General features: G+C 50.4%; 1 protein-coding gene across 2 annotated transcripts in view; it reads left to right on the top strand.

Annotated features, from left to right (window-relative positions):
- The window catches only part of znf1035 (zinc finger protein 1035), a 34,652-nt gene extending 15,167 nt beyond the window's left edge, over nt 1-19,485 (top strand). For both annotated transcript variants that reach the window (XM_079502577.1, XM_079502578.1), the window contains exons 4-5: nt 9,028-9,121; nt 9,238-19,485. In XM_079502577.1, the coding sequence (XP_079358703.1) occupies nt 9,098-9,121; nt 9,238-18,843 (9,630 nt within the window). In that variant the 5' untranslated portion in view covers nt 9,028-9,097 and the 3' untranslated portion in view covers nt 18,844-19,485. The remainder of the gene's footprint in view (nt 1-9,027; nt 9,122-9,237) is intronic.
- The last annotated feature ends 1,328 nt before the right edge of the window (nt 19,486-20,813 follow it).

Below are 20,813 nucleotides of genomic sequence, written 5' to 3'. Positions count from 1 at the left end.
CCTGCTAGAATTGCGCTGAAATCCCGGAAGCTAATTAATGTCGTTTGGTTGTGCTTCTCCGAAGATTTTTGACGTGGCCATGAGCAAATGGCAGTTTTAAATAATACAGCAGCTAAATTCAGCCTCATGTGGTTTCCGACATTGCTTGCTTCTAGGTCACCATGTTGCTGTCTTCTATCCACCTCTGTCTAGAGGGCGCTGCACACACTATTGACCACTGACTGGCGTGGACCCATCCTCTTGACCGTACAGGGCGGCTGTGGCTCAGGAGGTAGAGCAGGTCGTCCAATGATCCATGGGTCGGCGGTTCGAATCCTGGCTCCTCCTGTCCACATGTCGAAGTGTCCTTGCGGGCAAGACACTGAACCCTACATTGCCTCCACTGAGTCGGTCGGTTTGAGCTCGCCACCGTCGGTGTGTGAATGTGGGAAGTGAGGACGCTGGCGTCGACTGTTCGCCACTTCACCTTCCAATGAATGAATGAACGAACCATTGTAAGCGCTTTGAGTAGGCACGTAGTGCATAGAAAAGCGCCATAAAATGCAATTCATTATTCATTCATTATTACATTTGCCCTCATTAGCATATCTTAACGTGACTAATTATCCCCCGATCCAATTATTATCCTCCAATTTGTTTTGGCCCAATCAAGTGGCTCAGAGTAGCATCACATTGTAAAGGTGGTTTGGTCTGGTGTGGCCGATGTGACCAAGTAGAGTTGGAGATCCTTTAGATTCCAGTTCCCAAAAAAAAAAAAAAAAAACTGTCTCAGAAACTGTTCCAAAATGTGATGATTTGTGGTTCCTCAATGTTGGATCCGGTTCCTCTGATTCCTCCAGTTCCGACCCTAATAATAAGCATGTCAGAGAAGGGTTCATTTAAAAAAAATGTAATGGTACTGCGACTGACCATTGGGTTTCTGCATAATTCATAGGTCATTGTCTTGCTTCCCCGAACACCTCACCACCATGTCCAATTCTAACAATGCCATCCCCACAGTCATGCACACTCCTACGGGTCTGACCTTGGCTCCCGTTTCTAGTTTCACAGTGAGCCCTGTGCAACTCCTGTTTCGGCTTGGTAGCTTTTACATATTTGCCGCCAACGCGGGTTTGTCCAGCACTGGCGAAACCCTTTGGTTAACAATTGTATCTTAAAACATCATGGTCGATGTAGCCTCGGAGACCACAGGCGTTTTGTTTCAGAAGAGGAATAACCGTCTGGGCGAGAGACTCATGAGAACTGGCATACGAGTGGGAGTAGAGCTGGCACACGGCTATGGTTGATGTGATGATTGCGGTTTGTTGACTGACTGTTTGGATTGAATACTTAAGCAGTTTGCAGGCAAGCAAGGTCTGCTGAGACAAGACGATGTGATTCTGCCCTAGTGCTTCACAATGTATAGTGCTGGAATTCACTCTCTTAATATACTTCTAAACGTTTTTGAAAGATTATGTGGAGCCGTTGTTTTTGTTTTGTTTTCACTATTTGGAAGAAGCCAAAGCTAGCTAGCTAGTTAGGAAGTTAATTTTAAATGAACCATTACAATGAGGAGATGAAGGCTTGTAGCCTCGTTACATGTCTTTGTGGGAACCAAGGAACCGCTTGACGTTTCCTTGAAATGTTGCCAAAACCAGGCAACTCCAATGTAATCCTAAAGCTGTAATGAGACCGTCCTAGGTGGTGTTGGAGCCATTGGAAAGAAGACACAATGGGCCATCTGTAAAAAATCATTTTGACATCCTGTGGTTTACTGGGGCAGCAGTGTCAGGAGGCCTGCTTGGGAAGCAGATTCAGAAGGGTCTAAGTTTGATCTTGGTTCCCTCTGTGTTAAGCCCTAAACCACGCCAAAGGGTCGAGATGGTTTTAGCGTTGTCCCTGCGGTGTGATATATCTTGTTGCACGTTGACCCACGTTGACCCTAGTGATTCAACGCATGGAATTCAACGGCCCAAACCACACCAAAGGGTCAAGACTGTTTTTTTAGCGTTAACTCCTTGCAACCGTTTGGACCCAAGGAGTCGCATGGTGACCCTTTGGTGTGGTTAGAGCTTTAGTGTCAAAGTGTCCTTGAGCAAGACAACTGAACTAGCGGCGAGATTGGTTGGTGCCTTGCATGGTTTCCTCTTGCTGCCGGTGGTTTGTGACTGGGTGAATGCAATCAACTATAGAAATGCACCATCTACCGTTTTCCTGAGAAATGCAACGGGAACTGCAACCCTCTGTTCTCCCGTGTACTAGCTGAGTCATGCTTCAGTACAACCATATTTGGCCATACTAGCTCAGCTCTTGACCAATGAGCTGGTTGAAACGCGACACAGAGAGATTATTGCCGAGGAACTGCGGCGGTAGAGAGAGTTCAGCTTTTGCACTTTGCCCTGAATGCAGAGGTAGAGGAGTGTTGTACTGTGAACCCATTCCAGTGAGCAGGGAGAGAATGCAGAGGTTAGGGGAGTGTTGTACTGTGAACCCATTCCAGTGAGCAGGGAGAGAATGCAGAGGTTAGGGGAGTGTTGTACTGTGAACCCATTCCAGTGAGCAGGGAGAGAATGCAGAGGTAGAGGAGTGTTGTACTGTGAACCCATTCCAGTGAGCAGGGAGAGAATGCAGAGGTTAGGGGAGTGTTGTACTGTGAACCCATTCCAGTGAGCAGGGAGAGAATGCAGAGGTTAGGGGAGTGTTGTACTGTGAACCCATTCCAGTGAGCAGGGAGAGAATGCAGAGGTAGAGGAGTGTTGTACTGTGAACCCATTCCAGTGAGCAGGGAGAGAATGCAGAGGTTAGGGGAGTGTTGTACTGTGAACCCATTCCAGTGAGCAGGGAGAGAATGCAGAGGTTAGGGGAGTGTTGTACTGTGAACCCATTCCAGTGAGCAGGGAGAGAATGCAGAGGTAGAGGAGTGTTGTACTGTGAACCCATTCCAGTGAGCAGGGAGAGAATGCAGAGGTTAGAGGAGTGTTGTACTGTGAACCCATTCCAGTGAGCAGGGAGAGAATGCAGAGGTTAGGGGAGTGTTGTACTGTGAACCCATTCCAGTGAGCAGGGAGAGAATGCAGAGGTTAGGGGGAGTGGCGTAGACGTCGGTGGAAAGAAACCCAATCCAGCGTGAAGGGAATTCACCCTTTGTCAAGTCCCGCCCCCTGTGGTTGTGCCCCTCTTCGCACCCATTGGTTGCCGTTTTGCGGAACCAGGGCGGAACAAGGCAGAAAGAGCCTGCTGGTTAGTCAGTCTGGGACCAATCAGAAGGCTTACAAATGGTGAATTGTAACCGCCTAATAGACCATTCACGGGGTCTCCCGGGGCTCTCTACTTGGCCGCCTCCTTTTATCCCTCAACACCAATGGTCTTTGTCGAAAATGGCCGATCTGCAAGCTCACAACACATCCCGTTGCGGGCAGGGTTGTGGAGCTTGTAGATCTGCCGCTTTCGCGGCGTTGTCCGCCTATCACGACGAAATAGCCGATCTACAAGCTCACAAAACATCCCGTCCCGGACTCCCGTTGAGCTTGTAGATCTGCCGTTTTCGCGGAATCCAGTGATGTAAATAGGTTTTCAATGTAATGGGTCCCGAGACCCAGGGGTTGTCTTTTAGATGGGTCCCGAGACCCAGGGGTTGTCTTTTAGATGGGTCCCAGGACCCAGGGGTTGTCTTTTAGATGGGTCCCAGGACCCAGGGGTTGTCTTTTAGATGGGTCCCAGGACCCAGGGGTTGTCTTTTAGATGGGTCCCAGGACCCAGGGGGTGTCTTTTAGATGGGTCCCAGGGACATTTTATGAGTCCTAGTTCAACGACGTTAGAGTACAGTACCGAGGATCTTGCATCCCAGGATGTCCGGAAGGTGTCATGATTTGGATCTTGCATCCCAGGACGTCCGGAAGGTGTCATGATTTGGATCTTGCATCCCAGGACGTCCGGAAGGTGTCATGATTTGGATCTTGCATCCCAGGACGTCCGGAAGGTGTCATGATTTGGATCTTGCATCCCAGGACGTCCGGAAGGTGTCATGATTTGGATCTTGCATCCCAGGACGTCCGGAAGGTGTCATGATTTGGATCTTGCATCCCAGGACGTCCGGAAGGTGTCATGATTTGGATCTTGCATCCCAGGACGTCCGTAAGGTGTCATGATTTGGATCTTGCATCCCAGGACGTCCGGAAGGTGTCATGATTTGGATCTTGCATCCCAGGACGTCCGGAAGGTGTCATGATTTGGATCTTGCATCCCAGGACGTCCGGAAGGTGTCATGATTTCCTCCTTTCTCAATTCAGTGAGTCTAAGGATTCAGGATGCAGGCTATTTGCATCCCTGGGAATCACTGCGTTCCCAGAATAGGGACATTCAGGTTGAAGTGGTTTAATATTGATACAGCCAGGAAACTTGAGTTGGTGCTTGGCTTCATCACTACTGTATAAAGATGATTATATTTCCTATAGTACCTTGCCCTGGTCTCTTTAATCCCAATATGGTGATGGGTAGATAGGTCCATAGGAGACATTCTGCAGCAACAATGGATTACTAGTTACTATGATCTCCATAGAAACGAAGGGGGGGAAAGGCCTCAGTCAGATCCCAGCCGGGCTGGGGAAAGGACGGGTGGGTGCAGGCCTCAGTCAGATCCCAGCCGGGCTTTCTCAGGAAGAAGAAAGCCCGGGGAATCATGGCAATAGACAGCCTGTATGGGCAGGGCCTTGGCAGAGCTGTAAAGAGGAGAAGGAAAAAAAACAGCTTCTGGTTTGAATACTACGTCACCGCTCACTGGGTTTAGCCACGCCTGACGGAGTGAGCCGTTCGCTGTCTGCTCTTTCTGTCCACCATTTCCAGTGTGAGGTTCCCCAGACCTCACTCCCTCCCTCCATCCGTCCCTCACTCTCTCCCTCCCTCCCTCCATCCGTCTGTCCCTCACTCCCTCCCTCCATCCCTCAATCGCTCCCTCCATCCCTCCCCCTCCCTTGCTCCGCTCAGAGCGGAGCGCGACTGCAGGGCTGGCCTCCCTGAGGGCCGGCCGCATGAGACTGGCCTCAAGGTGACACGCATCACAGTCAGACTGCGGCAGTTGGTTGCCTGGAGAAACCCAGAGACTTACAGCTATAACAGGGTGGGGGAGGGAAGGGGGGGAGCTCTCTGTTGACTAGCTTTCCCCTGACAGGCAGTGTGTGGGCCAGCTTGAGAAATGGCTCTTCATGAGGAAAGGGAGAACCTGATAAGCAGAAATACCAGGCAGATGGAAAGGAAGTCGTTTAAAAGCTGTGTGTGTGTGTGTGTGCATGTGCGTGTGTGCGTGTGCGTGTGCGTGTGCATGTGTGTGTGTGTGCGTGCGTGCGTGCGTGCGTGCGTGCGTGTGTGCAGCTGTTAAGCCTGTAAGGCTGTCTCTGGAATCAGGACATCAGATCCTGGAGCGAAAGACCATCTCGCGTTTCAGCGGTCGCATTTCCTACAAAACAAAATGGCTACCCCAGGAAGCTCCATCCTTGCATAATGACGCAGGCTCTCTCTTTCTGCACCCATTGTGTTCGAATGCCCACATTAAACTGCTGCATTTACCCCTAACTAACCCCCATTTACCCCTAACTAACCCCTTAAACTGCTGCATTTACCCCTAACTAACCCCCATTTACCCCTAACTAACCCTAACCCTTACCCCTAACCCCTACCCCTAACCCTTACCCCTAACTAACCCGGGCCTGTTTGGAAGTAGGAGGCACAACAATGTTTACCCCTAACTAACCCGGGCCTGTTTGGAAGTAGGAGGCATTTACCCCTAACTAACCCGGGCCTGTTTGGAAGTAGGAGGCACAACATTTACCCCTAACTAACCCGGGCCTGTTTGGAACCCTAACCCCTAACTAACCCTGGCCTGTTTGGAAGTAGGAGGCACAACAATGTTTGTGACGTGCCGGTGTAAATTATATGGCCAAAACAGTTGAGCCGAGGCCGTCCCAGTTGCCTTACTAGTCACTACAGCCTCAATATCTGTGGTTACCTGTTCCAGGCTCTCTGCCAGGTTCTGGCCCATACATACTTACTTGATAATATCGCCTTTTTTAGGTGATGGCTTATCACCTAAAACGGTGATAATGAGTCGAGGCCATCGTACTCGCGGTGATCACCTGAAACTGGAGCATGAATAGAGCTTTTTTTCCTAGTCCAGGCTAGAAAATGCTAGGTTGTTGTTCAGGCATCAGCCTGGCGTGTTGTTTCCATGCTAGGTTGTTGTTCAGGCATCAGCCTGGCGTGTTGTTTCCATGCTAGGTTGTTGTTCAGGCATCAGCCTGGCGTGTTGTTTCCATGCTAGGTTAGCTGTTGTTCAGGCATCAGCCTGGCGTGTTGTTTCCATGCTAGGTTAGCTGTTGTTCAGGCATCAGCCTGGTGTGTTGTTTCCATGCTAGGTTAGCTGTTGTTCAGGCATCAGCCTGGCGTGTTGTTTCCATGCTAGGTTAGCGGTTGTTCAGGCATCAGCCTGGCGTGTTGTTTCCATGCTAGGTTAGCTGTTGTTCAGGCATCAGCCTGGCGTGTTGTTTCCATGCTAGGTTAGCGGTTGTTCAGGCATCAGCCTGGCGTGTTGTTTCCATGCTAGGTTAGCTGTTGTTCAGGCATCAGCCTGGCGTGTTGTTTCCATGCTAGGTTAGCGGTTGTTCAGGCATCAGCCTGGTGTGTTGTTTCCATGCTAGGTTGTTGTTCAGGCATCAGCCTGGCGTGTTGTTTCCATGCTAGGTTAGCTGTTGTTCAGGCATCAGCCTGGCGTGTTGTTTCCATGCTAGGTTAGCTGTTGTTCAGGCATCAGCCTGGCGTGTTGTTTCCATGCTAGGTTAGCGGTTGTTCAGGCATCAGCCTGGCGTGTTGTTTCCATGCTAGGTTAGCTGTTGTTCAGGCATCAGCCTGGCGTGTTGTTTCCATGCTAGGTTAGCGGTTGTTCAGGCATCAGCCTGGCGTGTTGTTTCCATGCTAGGTTAGCTGTTGTTCAGGCATCAGCCTGGCGTGTTGTTTCCATGCTAGGTTAGCTGTTGTTCAGGCATCAGCCTGGCGTGTTGTTTCCATGCTAGGTTAGCTGTTGTTCAGGCATCAGCCTGGCGTGTTGTTTCCATGCTAGGTTAGCTGTTGTTCAGGCATCAGCCTGGCGTGTTGTTTCCATGCTAGGTTAGCGGTTGTTCAGGCATCAGCCTGGTGTGTTGTTTCCATGCTAGGTTGTTGTTCAGGCATCAGCCTGGCGTGTTGTTTCCATGCTAGGTTAGCTGTTGTTCAGGCATCAGCCTGGCGTGTTGTTTCCATGCTAGGTTAGCTGTTGTTCAGGCATCAGCCTGGCGTGTTGTTTCCATGCTAGGTTAGCGGTTGTTCAGGCATCAGCCTGGCGTGTTGTTTCCATGCTAGGTTAGCGGTTGTTCAGGCATCAGCCTGGCGTGTTGTTTCCATGCTAGGTTGTTGTTCAGGCATCAGCCTGGTGTGTTGTTTCCATGCTAGGTTAGCGGTTGTTCAGGCATCAGCCTGGTGTGTTGTTTCCATGCTAGGTTAGCGGTTGTTCAGGCATCAGCCTGGCGTGTTGTTTCCATGCTAGGTTAGCTGTTGTTCAGGCATCAGCCTGGTGTGTTGTTTCCATGCTAGGTTAGCTGTTGTTCAGGCATCAGCCTGGCGTGTTGTTTCCATGCTAGGTTGTTGTTCAGGCATAAGCCTGGCGTGTTGTTTCCATGCTAGGTTGTTGTTCAGGCATAAGCCTGGCGTGTTGTTTCCATGCTAGGTTAGCGGTTGTTCAGGCATCAGCCTGGCGTGTTGTTTCCAAACAAACAACATACCTCACGGATCGATGTCGTGACATGTAGTTGCCGGTAGAGGTGCGTTCCCACTGAAGGATACGCAGTGGCTCAGGGGTCGAGTGGCCGGTAGAGCGGACGGATGGGAACACTAAAGGTTCCCCGTTCGATCCCTGTGGGCTCACCCAGAGGTAGTGTCGAAGTGTCCTTGAGCAAGACTCTGTCTGAACCCCTAATTGCTCCCGATGTGCAGGTTGGTGCCTTGCATGGTTTCCTCCGCCATTGGTATATGTGCCATGTGTGGGTGAATGTAATGCACAATCTATGTAAAACGCTTTGAATAAAAGTGTTATATGAATACCATTTATAAAGTAAATAAAAGATCCTTTCGGTGACTTGTATCGGTCTACTTTGGTTGTGTTGTTGGGAGAGGGGGGAGTGGAGGTTTAGCGTCGTGTTGTTGGGAGAGGGGGAGTGGAGGTTTAGCGTCGTGTTGTTGGGAGAGGGGGGAGTGGAGGTTTAGCGTCGTGTTGTTGGGAGAGGGGGGAGTGGAGGTTTAGCGTCGTGTTGTTGGGAGAGGGGGGAGTGGAGGTTTAGCGTCGTGTTGTTGGGAGAGGGGGGAGTGGAGGTTTAGCGTTGTGTTGTTGGGAGAGGGGGGAGTGGAGGTTTAGCGTCGTGTTGTTGGGAGAGGGGGAGTGGAGGTTTAGCGTCGTGTTGTTGGGAGAGGGGGGAGTGGAGGTTTAGCGTCGTGTTGTTGGGAGAGGGGGGAGTGGAGGTTTAGCGTCGTGACCGCTTAGTTTGCGCCGGTCTATGCACTGCTGCACCAATTCGCATCTTTGCATTGACTATTTCATATAGATACATGCTGCGTTCACATTGGCAGCTACAAAGATACAGTCAACCATTCATTTCCAAAGGAAGCCGGCGACAAGAAGATACAATGCTACAGAAGAACGTTGAAGAGGTTTCAATCACAGCTACAAACATGCTGTGTAGCTTTGCATCTATTGTATCTGCAAGTGTGAACACGGCATTAGACTCATGTAACGGGTCATATTAATTAAATCCATTGGTGCAGTGCAGGGGTGACGTTCTCGCCCAACACCACAGAGTCTACAATTGGCCTGGGAGGGTATGGGTATCAGGGTTTTTTCATACTAGGCCCAGGCTCAAGTCACGTAGTATTTTTGGGGTATTCACGTTTTTCTAGACAAGACCTATCATCTCTTTATATCTGGTGCCAAGTTTAGAATCACAGACTAAATCTGAATGCCTGTTGTTCTAGGTTGCTGTTGGCGATGTAACCCTGTCTGCATGGATCAACTTACACTCCACTTCAACTCTGGACGCGGCACATGTTGTACGACCATGTAGAAGTGGTGAGTATCTGTTCAGAATCGGGGTGGACATGATTCCATTGTGTTAATGTTGTATTTCATATTACTATTATTGTCTTTCTAAAATGCGGTTGTTGTTTTGTGTGCTCGTTTCTCAGGTGTCAAAGAAACGAGTTGAGCCGCCCGGAGTTCATCCCCTGGAGACGATGGCGCATGGTTGGGACTCTTACTATCGTAATCTTCCACCGCCTTCATCAGACGCGAGCACCTTGAGAGTGCCTTTAGACGCTGAGGGGAACCTACCCCCGCGTATAGACAACCTGAGTGGACATCATGGCTTTCCCAGCATGGTGTCTTCTCATGAAGGCCCTGCAACGAACATGAACTTTGGCACAAACTTTTACCCAGACTCTGGTCTTAGCGGTCCCGGTGCCGTTTACCCAAACTACTACGGGAATGTCCCGTGGCAAGGTAATCATCAGCAACAACCGGTCAAAGACTATAACATTCCCAACTTTGCCCCCGAGGAATTTCCCCCTCCACACCATTTTTCCGCTCCGGACCACTCGGCTTTCGCAGCGGAACTTAAGCAAGAGTATGGATTGCTCAATTCACCTTTTCTCGAGGAGTACTCGGACGTCAGTAGCTGCACAGACGCAGATCTCAATGACATGAGGCCATCCTGTAAATTCATGCACGGTAATTCAGCAAAAACAGCCTATCATCACGTTGACGTAGCTAAGCACCACGGCACTCCACTATGGCCTTCAATGTCCACTGACCATATTCCATCTCCCTTTAGCAAGACATCAGGCTCTCCCTTTGCTGTACAAAGCCGGTGCCTGTCAAAGACAGAGACAAAACAAAAGCTGCCTGGTTTTGTACCCGACAGGACGGTAACTACAGAACGTCTGTCTCCATCAAAGACTGAGACAAAACAAAGGCTGTCGGACTGTGAACAGAACAGGCCCAGAACAGCGGACAAGGTCCAACGTCTGTCTCCGTCAAAGACTGAGGCAAAACAAACACTGTCTGATCATGAACAGGACAGGGTGGAAAAAACAGAAAATGTCCAACGTCTGACTCCGTCAAAGACTGCGACAAAACGAACACACTCTGATTGTGAACAGGACAGGACGGAAACGGCAAAAACTGCGAGAACGTCCTTAGGAAATGACCTACTCCCCAACCATTTAGCCGTCCATCAAAACTCTGACGTAATGGAGGATCTAGATGGTTATCCAATGTCATCTGATTCTGAAATCGAGGAGGATTCTAATGACGACCAAAAGTCACCTGAGGATTCTGCGGAGGAGGAAGTATCCGGCCATCACAAATCCTCTGTTGATCTAATGGAGAAGGAGCCCGAGAGCAAAGAGGAAGAACAGTTGGGCCGTCAACAAAATAAATCCCAAGACACCACAGTAGTTGCATCAAATGGTATACCTGATGATGTTGGTGACGGAGAAGGTAATCTGGTTGACGCAGGAAAAGGGAATGACAAAGAAAACGAAGCTTGTGATGAAGGGGAAAACGTAAGTCCTGCCCCCACAGTCAGTCCAGGCCTCGCCCCCACAGTCAGTCCAGGCCTCGCCCCCACAGTCAGTCCAGGCCTCGCCCCCACAGTCAGTCCAGGCCTCGCCCCCACAGTCAGTCCAGGCCTCGCCCCCACAGTCAGTCCAGGCCTCGCCCCCACAGTCAGTCCAGGCCTCGCCCCCACAGTCAGTCCAGGCCTCGCCCCCACAGTCAGTCCAGGCCTCGCCCCCACAGTCAGTCCAGGCCTCGCCCCCACAGTCAGTCCAGGCCTCGCCCCCACAGTCAGTAACGATAAAGACTATGTTTATGTTTCAAAGACGGAAGATCACAAGGACGCTGTGCAGTCCATCTCGGAAGCCTCTGATTCTCCAGATGCTGCTGATAAGCTGAAGGAAGATTCTACTCCTGATAAGCTGAAGGAAGATTCTACTCCTGATAAGCTGAAGGAAGATTCTACTCCTGATAAGCTGAAGGAAGATTCTACTCCTGATAAGCTGAAGGAAGATTCTACTCCTGATAAGCTGAAGGAAGATGCTACTCCTGATAAGCTGAAGGAAGATTCTACTCCTGATAAGCTGAAGGAAGATTCTACTCCTGATAAGCTGAAGGAAGATTCTACTCCTAACTCTGACGTTCACCGTTTAGAAAGCAGTAATCAAGGTGCTGAAAGAAGTTCACAGCACAACGTTCCGAGTCATCTTCTCGGTTGTAATTCTGCCGATGATGGTGTGACCCCTAAAGAATGCAATGTCAAACATGTACAGCCCTGTTTAGACCCGAATGACTCGATCGCAGAACCGAAGCCCTGCTTGGAAAATGACACAACGTGTGCCACAGATGAAGGGGAAATGTCCTTGTCCTCTGTGGACAAGGACAATACAACGCGACCGAGTCAAGTGGCCTCGGACCAGGAAAAGCCAGCGCAAAAAAATCAAGCGGCCACCATCCAGGAAAAGCCAGCGCAAAAAAATCAAGCGGCCACCATCCAGAAAAGGCCAGCGCAACAAAATCAAAAGACCATGGACCCGGAAAGGTCAACGCAACACAGCCAATTGGCCACGAACCAAGTAGACCCAACACCACAGAGCCAAGAGCCCATGGGTCAGTCTGACCCAACACCACAGAACCAAGAGCCCATGGGTCAGTCTGACCCAAAACCACAGAACCAAGAGTCCATGGGTCAGGCTGACCCAACACCACAGACCCAAGAGCCCATGGACAAGGTTGACCCAACACCACAGACCCAAGAGTCCATGGACAAGGTTGACCCAACACCACAGAACCAAGAGTCCATGGACAAGGTTGACCCAACACCACAGAACCAAGAGTCCATGGACAAGGTTGACCCAACACCACAGAACCAAGAGTCCATGGACAAGGTTGACCCAACACCACAGAATCAAGAGTCCATGGACAAGGTTGACCCAACACCACAGACCCAAGAGTCCATGGACAAGGTTGACCCAACACCACAGAACCAAGAGTCCATGGACAAGGTTGACCCAACACCACAGACCCAAGAGTCCATGGGTCAGGCTGACCCAACACCACAGACCCAAGAGTCCATGGACAAGGTTGACCCAACACCACAGAACCAAGAGTCCATGGGTCAGTCTGACCCAACACCACAGAACCAAGAGTCCATGGGTCAGGTTGACCCAACACCACAGAACAAAGAGTCCATGGGTCAAGTTGACCCGACACCACAGGACCAAGAGTCCATAGACAAGGCTGACCCAACACCACAGAGCAAAGAGCCCATGGACCAGGAAGAACCAACGCAACAACAGAGCCAAGTAGCCATGGAGCTACAAAGTGTTGATGACAATGTTCCTTTTGGAGAACCACTTGAAGATGAGGATGGAACTTCTGAACCGGAGCAGTCCGAACTTGGCTTGTGGTACGGTGAACCGCTGTCATCAGGAGATGATGATGATGATGATGATTCTGAATCTGGTCAACTGGAGGCCAGTCAAACCACAACGGAGCCGGCAACTCCTCTCCTGAAGACCTCTGTTCAGATGAGAAAACGCCTGCAACCTGTTGTTGTTGTGAAGCTCTTGGAACCCAGAGACAGTGTGAAGCAGACATATCAGTGTGCAGATTGCGAACTGACTACCGAAAGCATGGATAGTTTGATTGAGCACCACCATCGTAGGCATTTCAATAAAACATTTCATTTATGTCAAACCTGTGACACCTATTTTAACGGCCAAGCACAAAAACACACGTGCTTTGCAAGTGACGAGGCCTCCGAACTCTCATATGACCCTCCCGCGCGAAAGAAACCAAAAACTATTACAAGGTTCTGCAAAGTCTGCCACAAATCATTCAACAAAAAGGATCAGTATATCAAGCACATGCGAAGTCATACCGGCAAAACGCCGTTCAAGTGTGGGGCATGCGGTTGGTATTTTGCACAGCCAGTTACCCTGCGAAGACATAAAACTATACCTGGTCGGTGTCTGGGCCCAAACGCTAAGCATAGAGTGAACCCTAAAGAGTCTTTTATGAAATCTAAAAACATGGCTGCCAAATCGAAAAAAACAGGGCGGAAGGACAGCGTATCCAACAGCGTACACATCCGTGAGTGCTATGTGAAGCTTGTAGATATCCGCAATTCAAAAACATGCTCCTATTGTTTGCGAAGGTTCCCCACACTCAGGCAACGCCAGAAACATGAGTACAATGTGCACAGAAGTAAGAATAAGAACAAGAGTTATTTTCAGAATTATGTTTTGCATAAGAGACAGAATAACAGCGGAACAAGTTCCTTTGCAGAGACGAACAAGAATCTCCTTGAGGATGAAAAAGAAAACGGAGAGAAAGCAGGAAAGTTTAAATGCCCTTTCTGTCCACGTACTTTCAACTGGTCTTACAACAGGGCTCGACATCTACGTGACTGTGTCAGAGACTTGACATTTGGTAGCAAACTAAAAGTCGGAAATAAATTTAGGTGTCCCTTGTGTCAAGCAACTTTCTCATTATCGCAAAACAGAAAGAGGCACATAGAAAACTCTTGCCTAAAAGAATATGTCTTACAACTGGCAAAGACCGTCAGGGTCGTACACAACTCACAGACATTGTCTCGAACGGCAAAGAAAAAGGTGAACACCAGACGCCAGACGGAACACAAACCGGAGCAAACTTCAACCTCTCTTGACGGCAAACCACAATTCAACTGCCTCCATTGCCCGGCAGTTTTTGCCCATGCTTCTGGGAAATACAGACATATGAAGAAACATGAATTATATAAAATGACTGGCAAGTTGTTCAGGTTCAGGCACACAGTATATTCATACGACTACAAGCCAAGGAAGGCAAACGGCAAGAAGATGGAACAGACGGAGGATTCGCCTCCACCTTCAGACCCCCTTCGTGGCCACCGCTACCGCTGCAATCTTTGCCCAGCTACTTTTGTCAATCCTTCTGGAAAATATAAGCACATGCAAAAACACAAAATCACTGGCAAACTGAATATACAGTACAGAAATTCAGCCACTAGTCAAACAAAAATGAACAGTGAAAAGAGTGTGAACACCAGAGAGAGTGAGGAGACGTCCTCCGCGAACGCGACCGAAGAAAGCCCAGGTTTCGCGTGTCGCTTTTGTGGGAAATGTTTTGTTGACCCGAGCTCATTGACGAAACATGAACGCACGCAGAAACACACGGGCGAGAGACCGTACCATTGTTTGGAATGTGGAAAGCGGTTTAAGACTTCCAACCATCTTTCTTCCCACAAGAAAACTCACCAGCGAAGGATACAGTGCACCACTTGCAAAAAGATCCTGCAGAGCATTGGGGAATTGATTGATCACAGACGGACCCACATCAAAAAGGGACTGCTCCAGTGCCCCGACTGCCCCATGCAGTTCCAATTCCCTGTGTATCTGCGTAGACATATGGACTCCCGCCACAAAGTGTCACAGAAACGCGTGCAAAAAGAACAAAAGCAGGTCCAGTGTTCGATATGCAACGAAGTATTTCCCGAAGCCCATTCTCTCCAGAGCCACTATCTGATCGATCACAACGAAGACGAATCTTTTCCATGTGGCGGCTGTAGGAAAACGTTTTACACCAAACGTGAGCTTCACCTTCACCGTGGCAAATGGTCGGGTAGCAGTACATGCCCAGGCATGAAAGGAGGATGTCATGACCAAGTAAAGTGCTCCTACTGCCCACGGATGTTTACAAGACTAAGCCATCTGAAAAACCACCATCGTGCCCACAAGAGCCACGCCTTGAAGCCGTGCCCCAAATGTGGCGCGTACTTTGGATATACGAAGCTTACACATCATGCAAAAAACTGCAAGGGAGGGCTGGAACTCACCGCCGGTTTGTCGTCCAGCGAGCATAGCGGTGGAAGCCCACTCCTCAGGCAGCATCTCACCAGCCATGCTGGTGGGTCGCGTCATGCATGCATGCACTGTGGAAGGAGATTCACCGCCCGGGCCTTGTGCTTCCAGCACGAAGCTTTCTGCGACGGCGTCGAAGGGCAATCGGTGGCCAAGACTCGGCCGAGAACGGAGTTGTCGAGAGCGTCGGGTGTCAAAGAGCTAGCTGAAGGTCAGTTCAAATGTAAGTTTTGCACAAAGACCTTCGTGAAATCGCGGAACCTGCGACACCACATTCTGACACACACTGAAGTGAACCCGTATCGATGTAAAACCTGCGGGAGTTGCTTCTCAAGGCACGACCATATGACCCTGCACGAGAGTCGCTGCAAAGGGGTAAGACTGCGATTACAAGTCTGTGTACCCAAAATCAGTTTAGATGACGTCGGACAAGGCTGGAAAAAGAAACTCAAGATATCAAAGATGGACGACGAGGAGGACGAGGACGAGGAAGAGGACCAGAGATTTGAGTGCGGCGTCTGCTTCAAAGTCTTGTCCAGTGAGAGTAATTTGGCCAGACATTTTTCCATGCTCCATGATTCAGAGAAATCCTTTATTTGCAAACGCTGTGGCGCTTCGTACACTACAGAGAAATCCCTGAAGAGACACCGCAGCATGGCGAAATGCCAAAGGCCCAAAGAAAACGTGGCAAAACCACGTCAAGGAGTGACGAGTGGATTGTTGCAGCGGATCCGGAAATATCCAGACAAGAGGAGGAAATTTGTTTGTAAACATTGCCCTCGATCCTTTACCACTAGCGGCCAACGGACGCAGCACACCCGCCTGCACACCGGCGAGAAACCGTACGGCTGCGACCGGTGCGGCGAGAGATTCATCCGGAAGGATTACCTGATGCGGCATTCCCTCAAGTGCCCCATGAACGCAGGGGACATGTACTCTGTGCTCTGTGACCGGTGTGGAGGGGTTTTCACGGAAGACGCGCTCGAAGCCCATCACAAACGTTGCAGGACTGAGCCGAGCTTGGCGAAGCGCAGCCAGAAGCCCACCCCTCAGAGCCCGCCGAAGGGCTTCTCTTGTGCTTACTGTGGCTCCCGTTTCTTGCTGTTCTCGCAGCTCCAACAACACTTCCTGAGCACGCACAGGCAGGATACCTCTAAGGAGCCGCCGACGGCCACCGCGCCCCTCCAGCAGCAGCTGTCCAATATGGTGAGAATCAAGGAGGAGCCTTTGGATTTGGAATATGGCACGGCTCTGATTGGTGACGGTAACCCCTTGTTTGATGAAGACGCTGGTTTAGACGACGGGGCGGAAAAGCCCGTCGCATGCCCTCAGTGCGACATGCGCTTCGTCCATGTAGGAGCACTAAAAGGCCATTTGTGTTCACATGCAAAGTCTTATCCGTTTAGCTGTAAGACGTGCAGCAAAGGCTTCATGAATAAATCTCTACATCGCAGACATAGCAGTAAATGCACAAGACTTAAGAATAAAAATGCCTCTGTCACCGCAGACATGGATTTAGCCCTGGCCCCAGGGCTCCTGGTGTTCAACCAGGGTTCTCAGACCACGGGCACAGGGGTTTTGCGGACCAACTTTAAATGCAAAGATGAACCGATGTCCGAGGATTCGGAGCAAAGTGCTTCGTCCACCAAGAGGAAATCTGCACGTTACCAGTGTTCAGAATGTGATAAGAGCTTCACGGATGGCCTACTGCTCATTAGTCACCTGGAAGACCACGGCAGAGAAGAGCAGGAGAAGAGGGAGCGACGCTGTATTAAGTGTGGGAGGACATTCACCAGTTACGGTGCCCTGGTGAAACACATGGCCAACATGCACGGAGACACCAAGAGATTCAGCTGTCCCGACTGCAAGAAGCTCTTCTACGGCCAGACGGACCTCGACATCCACCGGACGTGTCACGATCCCAACAGGCCTTTCAACTGCAAGCTGTGCGGCCAGAGGTTCTGGAACACCCGGGCACTGAGTAACCACTGCAGTGAAAGCCACCCGGAGACTGTGCACAAGTGCCGCATCTGCGATAAGAGCTTTTCCTTAAAGAAATCACTCGCCAGACACTACAAGATGAGGCACGTGGATCCGCCGGCGGACGAGCCTCTCCCCGCCGCCGTGAGGGAGACCAGGAACGCTGCGAAGCCGTACAGCATCGAGGTCAGCGTCTCAGGGGAGAGTGGCACGGAGGATGAAAATGACCACGTCGATGATGACGGAGACGGCGATACCGACGATTCAGACACGGCACCCTACTTCCCCTGCCATGTCTGTAGCAAGACATTCCCCACATTTGAGAGCCTTGAGGATCACCAGCGATTTCACCTCGGCGAAAAGCCCCATTTGTGTGCCGAATGCGGAAAGTGCTTCTTCCAGGCGTCGCAGCTGCTTCAGCATCAGCGAATGCACAAGTCCGAATTCCAGTGCCAGACCTGTGGCCGGGGCTTTGTCTCTGTCTTTGCGTTGCGCAAACATAAGCATTCCCATGGGAAGAGTCGTCCTTTCCGCTGCTCCAAGTGCAGCCTTTTCTTCCCGGGGGCTGTGCAGATGGCCGAACATATGGCAGCCGCGCACAAAGAAGAGAACTTTCCGTGTGACATATGCAATCGCTCATTTCGTTCCAAGGGCAGTCGAGCTGAGCACCGGAAAAGCCACAAGGAGTTGAGCAGTAATCTCCCTCCTCCAGTAAACACCCCAAAGCCTCTCAGAGCATCTCCCTCTGCAGGCCCTCCTCCGAATGCCGGCCAAGAAAAACTGTCCTGTGGAATTTGTTTCGAGACTTTCGACGGCCCTGACAAAGTTCTAGAGCATGGCTGCAAGCCTTCGAGAGATAGACCCTATTCATGTCCAGACTGCAATAAACATTTTGTGTTTGCGTCTCACCTGAGGAAGCACAACGCCATCCACCAGCAGTCACAGCCCTATGCGCTGGAGTGTAATCGGTGCCGTATGAATTTCTCCTACCGTGCGAGCTTTATCACTCATATAAAGAAGCACGCTGAGGAGGAGGAGGCTAAAGGCCGTGCTAGTGGGACAGACGAAGATGAACACTTTTACAAATGCCCGCTATGCCCTCGACAGTTCTCCACGCCCAACAAGTTGGTGGATCATTTCTCGGCTCATTCCGAGAACACCCACGAATGCAAAACGTGCAAACTGACGTATGCCTCCAAGAGCGAGCTCGAGGAACACGAGCGCGGCCACATGACCGCGGCGACGCAGTTCGAATGCACCGAGTGCGGCAACAGTTACTTGGGAAGCGACGCTTTCCGCCAGCACCGCTGCTCTAACCACCGGAAAGTGCCAACGGCGACGGCGGACACCGGACGCTCAAATCCACCGGCTCAGGAGTCCGCCGTCAGAGCGCAAGCGTCGGGCGACGAGTCGGACGTCGACGTCACCGGAGACGACTCCTACGACTGCTCTCTCTGCTCGAGGCAGTTCACGTCCAAGAGCAGCCTCCTGGAGCACCACAACAGCCAGCACGGCACCGAGCGCCCCTTCAAGTGCCAATACTGCGGGAAGGGCTTCGCCGTGAAGAAGTCCCTGCGGGAGCACGAGCGACGGGAGCGCCTGAAGATGGCGCCCGAGGAGAAGACGGTGTTCAAGTGCTCGCAGTGCGGCCTCCGCTTCGCCGCGGCCAAAGACCTGACCGTGCACATGAGGAAGCACGCGGAGAAAGGCGCCGGTGACCACCGCTGCTTCATGTGCTACAAGTCGTTCAAGCAGCTGTCTCTGCTGCGGCAGCACGAGGAGAGCCACGTGGGCCAGGTGGTGTACGAGTGCACGGAATGCGACGAGGCCTTCGCCTTCCCTCACCTGCTGGAGGAGCACCAGCGGAGCCACGCTGGCCCCTCCTCCGCTTGACATTGTTATCATAACAACCCCCAGAAACCCTGAGGGGTCCCCTGAACCCCACCCTGAGGGGTCCCCCGAACCCCACCCTGGGGGTCCCCCGAACCCCACCCTGAGGGTCCACCGAACCCCACTTTGTCCCCCAGAAACCCTGAGGGGTCCCCTGAACCCCACCCTCAGGGCCCCCCGAACCCCACTTTGTCCCCCAGAAACCCTGAGGGGTCCCCTGAACCCCACCCTCAGGGCCCCCCGAACCCCACTTTGTCCCCCAGAAACCCCTGAGGGTCCCCCGAACCCCACTTTGTCCCCTTTTCCACCGGGGGTTGAACCAGTTCAGGTCTTTTTTCCCCTGCCTAATATTGAACCAGCTCAGAGTGTTTACACTGAAAATGAACTGGTTCAGAACCCTGACGAGATGCTTCGGAAACTGGAACCAAAAACAAAAAAAGTCTGTTTCTTTTTTTTCTTTTTTTTGTGGAAAGGGGGCCTTTGAGAACCGTTGGACTAAATAGAAGAAATATCAAATTGAATTGAAGGACATAAAACAGTCGGAATAACATTTCCACTTGTGTATTCCTACTAACAACAAAGGCATCATGTCATTATGACTTTTGTATAAAAAAAAAAAAAGAAGAAAAAAAAAAAAGACAATACTTGCCACGACCATAGATGGTGGTTCATAATCTTGTATGATATTGTATAAAGGTATGGAATATTGTGCGGTGAAATACAACGCATGGTGTTGGAGAGAGATGCTTCTCTAAGGGATCAGGCCTTTTCCATGAGGGGTCAGTCAGGTGTGGGTCTGAGTGTTAACTGTGACATTTTTGATAAACTTTGTTCTGCGTTGATTAATAATAATGTAATATTTTCCTCACTGTAAAGGCGTTTGTAAATACAACAGGACTTTTGTCTGTAGTCCATTTGTACTGTATATCCCACTGACGGCCAGGCTTTTCTCGCACGTTTTCTCCCGCACGTGCGTTTAATTTAGGTCCAGTCCTATTTTAAAAAACGCACGCGCGGAAGAAAAGCCTGGTGTAGCTTGGCCGTAAATGTCGTAGGTTTTGGTCATTCCAACTTTCCGGGGACGTGCACACATAGTCATCAAAAAGGGGGCTTCAGCCCCTGCCCTTTTAGCCCTTCTGTAAAACAACTGCCCTCTCCTCACCGTGAACGCAGCATTTACTACATGGTGAAAGAGATGCAAACGCCCCTCCCTCTCCTTTCCATGCCATATACCCGAGAATAAAAAAAAATCTGAACTCTCCTGATCTTGGAATGCAGCATTTTGCGTTGAAAGAGTTTGTTTAGAAATCCATGTCATCGTTTAGAAATCCACTGCATCTCCAGTTAGCCAACGAGTGCGGGCGTCGCACCCAGAAAATAGCCGATCTACAAGCTCTCAACGCGTCGCAGCGCGACGCGTTGAGAGCTTGTAGATCGGCTATTTTCGTCCAAAAGTGCCCTCTTACGGAATTTCAGCCCCTGCCTCTCTCAACACTCTATGCACGTCCCTGGACCTTGGGGGTTTAAAACATTCAGTGTCCTGGGCCTCGCTTTCCTTTGGGGTTTAAAACATTCAGTGTCCTGGGCCTCGCTCTCCTTTTTAAAATCTACGCCAGGATACATTTCATTGTAGTGTCTGTTTAGCTGTTCATGTCTTGTACAGATGAATGAAGAGGATGTTCTTTGAAAAACAAAAAAAGGCATATTTTTTATGGTTGACATTCTAGTTTGTGCATTCATAATAAAAAATAAACGTGTCAACTGTCAGTCATCTTCACAGTGCTGTGCATTATCTGAAACATGCCTCCTGCTCTAGGCATACACAACGATCCACAGGTGGATCTAGAGTTTTCTTAACACATTTAGGCCTGACAAAATTAAAAAAATGTCCTAAATGCTGAAATACCTGTTTCTTTATCAGTGGTGCTCAATATTTCATGTCATGGACCCCAAAAAACATCTGTAATCGGCCA

The sequence above is a fragment of the Electrona antarctica genome (genome assembly GCF_951216825.1).
Source record: "Electrona antarctica genome assembly, chromosome: 6".
Taxonomy (NCBI): Eukaryota; Metazoa; Chordata; class Actinopteri; order Myctophiformes; family Myctophidae; genus Electrona; species Electrona antarctica.
The sequence above is the reverse complement of the archived record's forward strand: the minus strand, read 5'-3'. Positions and strand labels throughout refer to the sequence as shown.